Source organism: Microtus ochrogaster, unplaced genomic scaffold, assembly GCF_000317375.1.
Source record: "Microtus ochrogaster isolate Prairie Vole_2 unplaced genomic scaffold, MicOch1.0 UNK31, whole genome shotgun sequence".
Lineage (NCBI taxonomy): Eukaryota > Metazoa > Chordata > Mammalia > Rodentia > Cricetidae > Microtus > Microtus ochrogaster.
The window spans coordinates 2197251-2202960 of NW_004949129.1; the positions used below are offsets into that span (position 1 = coordinate 2197251).

General features: G+C 41.7%; 1 protein-coding gene across 3 annotated transcripts in view; it reads left to right on the forward strand.

The window, feature by feature from the left end:
• Window positions 1-5710, forward strand: part of Med1 (mediator complex subunit 1) — a 46971-nt gene that overhangs the window by 10085 nt on the left and 31176 nt on the right. For all 3 annotated transcript variants that reach the window (XM_005368295.2, XM_005368294.2, XM_026789846.1), the window contains exons 4-6: window positions 3654-3708; window positions 3812-3944; window positions 5085-5113. In XM_005368295.2, coding sequence (XP_005368352.1) covers window positions 3654-3708; window positions 3812-3944; window positions 5085-5113 — 217 coding nt within the window. The remainder of the gene's footprint in view (window positions 1-3653; window positions 3709-3811; window positions 3945-5084; window positions 5114-5710) is intronic.

The window sequence follows — 5710 nt, forward strand, 5'->3', positions numbered from 1 at the left end:
TTTTTCGAGACAGGGTTTCTCCGTAGCTTTTGGTTCCTGTCCTGGAACTAGCTCTTGTAGACCAGGCTGGCCTCGAACGCACAGAGATCCGCCTGTCTCTGCCTCCCGCATGCTGGGATTAAAGGCATGCACCACCAACGCCCGGCTTAAAAAATTTTTTTGAAGATTTATTATGTGTAGTGTTTTATCTTCATGTACACCTGCAGGTTGGAAGAGGGCCCCAGATCTCATTATAGATGACTGACCCATCATCATGACAGCCAGTGCTCTCAACCACTGAGCCATCTCTCCAGCACCCAGAATTTTTTTCCCCAAGACAGGTTGCTCTGTGTAATAGCTCTGACTGTCCTGGTACTCATTTTTAGGCCATGCCTCCATGTATGCTTGCAGGCCAGAAGAGGGCACCAGAGTTCATTACAGATGGTTGTGAGCCACCATGTGGTTGCTGGGAATTGAACTCAGGACCTCCGGAAGAGCAGTCAGTGCTCTTAACCTCTGAGCCATCTCTCCAGCCCTGAGTATTAGAATTCTTGAGTTGGAAATCTTTAATGAGTTGCTTTTTTTCTTTCTGGTGTAAGGAATGGGACTTGAGCTCAGGTTGTTAGGCCTATAAGATAAATGCTTTTTTTCCAGTTCAAAAAAGTATCCCAATCGCTAAGCATTTATTGTTTATTTTTTTGCTTTTGAGACAGGGGTTCACTATGTTTCCTTGACTGGCCTGGAACTCTGTAGACCTTGAACTCACAGAGAGCTGCCTGCCTCTGCATCCCAAGTGCTGGGATTTTTGGTATCTACCACCATGCTTGCTTTGAAACATTTATTTATTTTTACTTTGGGCTTTTTGACATAGGGTCTTAACTATTACAAGTTGATACCCTTGCTATCTTTGATCTGAAGATCTTACCTCATCCTCCTGAGTACTGGGATTATAGGTATATGCTGTCATACAGGACTATAACTTTATTTTTAACATTAAGTAATAATGCTCGGCTGATATGTGCAAAACCATCTGTACTGGGGACGGGGAAGAGTAATACTATATCCATGCTCCCTTTTGTCCTTTTGTTCTATTTTTTAAATTTGTTCAGATCTATATGTTGTATGTGTGAATGTTTTGCCTGTATGTATGTGTACTTTTTTTTTTTTTCGAGACAGGGTTTCTCTATAGCTTTTGGAGCCTGTCCTGGAACTAGCTCTTATAGACCAGGCTGGCCTCGAACTCATAGAGATCCGCCTGCCTCTGCCTTCCGAGTGCTGGGATTACCATTAACCCTCCTACCCCCCATCACACCCCTCGGCATAAGTGTACCTTGTGATTACAGTGACAGTGGAGGTCAGAAGATAGCATTGGATCACCAGGAACTGGTGTTTCAGATGTTTGGGAAACGCAATGTGGGTGCTGGTAACTGAACCTGGGTCATCTTCAGGAGCAACAAGTGCTCTTAACTGTTGAGTCATCTCTCCCATCACTCCCCTTCTCTTTTTAGATATGGTTGCATATAATCAGGCAGGTCATAAAGTCTATTTCATTTTATATGCACATTTGCGTGAGGATGTCAGATCCCCCAGAACTGGAGTTGCAGACAGTTGTGAGCTGCCATGTCGGTGCTGGGAATTGATCCTTGGTCTTTTGGAAGAGGAGGTACTGCTCTTAATGGCTGAGCCATCTCTCCAGCCCCTCAAAAAGTCTTTATGTAGTCAGAGATGACCTTGAACTCTTGATCACCTTTGCTTTTACCTCTGTATTAGTTTCATACCGTTTTTCTAAGTTAAAGATCCTTGACTCAGAGTGGGAGAAATAGCTCAGCGGTTAAGAGCACTGGTTGCTCTTCCAGAGGTCCTGAGTTCATTTCTCAGAAACCATATGGTGGCTCCCAACCATCTGTAATAAGATCTGGTGCCCTTTTTCCGTCTGCATGTGTATATGTAGGCAGGATACCTCATACATAACAAATAAAAAGATGTTAAAAAAAAAAGATAATCTTGACTCAGATAAGGAGTAATAATAAAAAGGAGGATCCTGGGCAGTGGTGATAGCATTTGCCTTTAACCCCAGGACTCCAAAGGCAGAGGCAGGTGAATCTTTACATTCAAGTCCAGCCTTTCTACAGAGCAAGTACAAGGACCCCAAAGGCAACAGCGTTTCTGTTCTTTTTGTTGTTATTCTTGTTAGGTACATAGACCAATCTGACTTGAAACTTATGTATACAGTACAGGGATGGGATAACAAGTGTGCATTTCCATGCCTAGTGTTCATGGTTTTTTTTCTTCTTTCCTGTCTCTTTTGGGTTTTTCTACCTCTGTCCCCCAAGTGTTAGTTATCTATCATTTAGTCTCACAATTTTTCTCTTTCTTTTCTTCCTTTTTTTGTTTTGTTTTCATTTGTTTTGTTTTGTTTTGGCTTTTTGAGACAGGGTTTCTTTATATCTTTGGCTGTAAATCAGGCTGGTCTCCTGAGTGCTGGGATTAACTCCATGTGCTGCCACCATATGGTTTAAATAGATTTTTTGTTAATATTTATTTATTTACTTATTATGTATACAGTCTTCTGCCTGCCTGTATTCCTGCAACCCAGAAGATGACACCAGATTTTATTATAGATGGTTGTGAGCCACCATGTGATTGCTGGGAAATTGAACGCAGCACTTCTGGAAGAACAACCAGTGCTCTTAACCTCTGAGCTATCTTTCCAGCCCCATAAATAGATCTTAATATTGGTTACTTTCCTTATTTCTGTTTTAAAATACTTAACAAAAGCAATTTGAGGAAGGAAAATTTTTGTTTGTTTGTTTGTTTAGTTTTGGCCTTACATTTTAACGGTACAGTCCATCATTGTGGGGAAATCATGGCAGCTAGAGTAAGGTGGCTAGTCACATTGCACCTACAGTGAGATGCAACGAAGAGTGCTGGTGTTCATTTCACTTCCCCTTTGTCTTGTTCGGTCTAGGAACCCTAACCATAGGATTGTGCCACCCATATTCAGAGTGAGCTTAGCAACTCAATTAAATCTCTAAGCTGCAGTGTTAGCTTAGTGGTTAAGAGCACTGATTTTTCTTTCACCAAACCAGAGTTGGAGTCCCAGCAGCCCACAACCATTTATAACTCCAGTTGCAGGGGATCTGATGCCCTCTTCTGGATTCTGTGGTCACCAGGCACACATATGAGATGCATAGACATAGGTGCAAGCAGAAACCCATATATATATATATATAGAAAAACACCATCAAAAACGCAGAGTTGCTGGATGGTGGTGTCGCACGCCTTTAATCCCATCACTCAGGAGGCAGAGGCAGGTAGATCTCTGAGTTTGAGGCCAGTCTGGTCTACAGAGTGGGTTCCAGGACAGCCAGGGCTACACAGAGAAATCCTGTCTCAAAACAACAATGCATAGCAGTATGTCACTTGGTGCTTCTAAACCCAGCCCAGCTAACAATGAGGACTACGCATCAGTCTTGTGCTGATATCACTGTTTACCCTGTCCCCGTATCTCTATGTCTCCTGATTCCTAGGTCACAGCTAAACTTGGTGCAGATTATAAGTGTCTGCATGTCTGAACTATTAAATATGTTTATGTGTTTGCACAGAAGGTTATATTAATTTATTTGGAATATTCTTTATTAATTTCTTTTCTCCTCTCCCCCATCTTTTTATAGTAACATCTTTGCCAGCGATGACTGATCGTTTGGAATCAATAGCCAGACAGAATGGGTATGTAATCTAATCTGTGGGCAGAAATGTTCAACACAGTGCTAATTATAGGTAGCATTTTATGTGTCTTGTATTAACTTTTGTTTTAATTTGTTCCTCCTAGACTGGGCTCTCATCTCAGTGCCAGTGGCACTGAATGTTACATCACGTCAGATATGTTCTATGTGGAAGTGCAGTTAGATGCTGCAGGACAGCTCTGTGATGTCAAAGTGGCTCACCATGGGGAGAATCCTGTGGTATGTGTGACATTTCACTACGGTCCATGGGCTTTATTTAGGAACATAATTAAAAATTAATTGTTGGGGTGTCTGTATAGCTTGTCTTTTGTTTTTGTTTTGTTTTTGTAAGCTGCTATAGAGATATGATGGTCTACATTGGTAGTTTTAGAATAAACTTTAGAGTTTTGGGTCCTCTGCTATATATTAGGGCTTTGATGGGTGGAAACACCATAGGGACCCTTTTCATTTCATACTAACAAACTACAGCTTGGGTTTAATGAACAAATGTGTGAGATATGGAAATAGTCTTTCAATTCCTATTGAAAGATTACATTCATGACAGATAATATGAAAAATCCTGAAATAAAAATGGATATAAAATGTGAATAATTAAGCAGTTTTAGATTCCAGGGATGATGTTGGAGACCACAATGTTTTAAACAAACTACTTAAAAAAGATGACTCCTTTATAACTGATTTCATATATTTGATTTTTAATATCCCACCCCAAATTCATGGTGCATGTCTAGAAAGAAAAGGCTTTTGAAGGGCTAGATGTCTCCAGGAGTGAAGTGCTGGCTGCATCATCCTGGGGACCTGAGTTCAGAGCCTTAGCACCTGAATAGAGGGTGCACTTATAATCACAGTGCTAGCGTCTCTGGGACTGGATGCCGGCTCATGGAAACAGCAAGTTCCAGTGCTGGTGAGATGGCTCAGAGGATAAGAGCACTGACTGCTCTTCCAGAGGTCCTGAGTTCAGTTCCCAGCAACCACATGATGGCTCACAACCATTTGTAATGAGATCTGGTGCCCTCTTCTGTCCCACAGGGATACATGCAGGCAGACTATTGTATATATAATAAATAAATCTTTAAAAAAAAAAAAAACAAGAAAGAAACATCGAGTTCCAGGGTAAGCTCCAGGTTCAGCAAGAGACCTTGTCTCAGAACATATAAAGGAGAGTGATGGAGGAAGACAGTAGATGTACACACACACACACATGCACAAGGAGCTTTTGATATCTTTTTTTTTGATATCTTGATTTAAGGGCTTTCTGTAGTTTGTTTTTGTTTTAAAGCATGTATAATTAATATAAAACTTCTATTTTCAATTCTGTTAATTTAGTTTAATGCTTTAACATAATTTCTTTGATTCCAGAGCTGTCCAGAGCTTGTACAGCAGTTAAGGTAAGCATATAATATTGGTATATTCCTTTGCACTGACAGGTAGTCCTGTTCTTTCTTTGGAGGGAGATGGACGTGGTCTTGCTCTAAAGTCCAGTCTGACCTGGAACTCTGCGTCATCATCCCTCAACTTTGTAAATAGCTAGGCATAAGGTGTATCTCCTTACTGTTCTCTATAGCTTGTAGTAATAGGTGCGGTGGGGCTGCATTCCCGGCACCCTGCCGACCACATGACTAGCTTATGCCTCGAAATAACAACACACAAATTGTATTCATTTAAACACTGCTTGGCCCATTTTCTTCTAGGCGAATTCTCACATACTAATTTAGCCCATTTCTAATCATCTGGGTGCAGTACCCCAAGGTGCGCTTACCGGGAAGATTCTAGCCTACGTCCATCCTGGGTTGGAGCTTCTTGTTATGTGCCTCAGAGAGCAGAGCTCTCGCCTCTGCCCGCAAGAGTGGCGCATCGTGTCTCTCCGAGGCGTCTGCCTGGGAGCCTGGAGCAAGGCGTCTCTGTCTGAGGCGTCTTACCTCACTTCCTCTTCCTCCCAACATTCTGCTCTGTTTACTCTACCCACCTATGTTCTAAGCTATGAG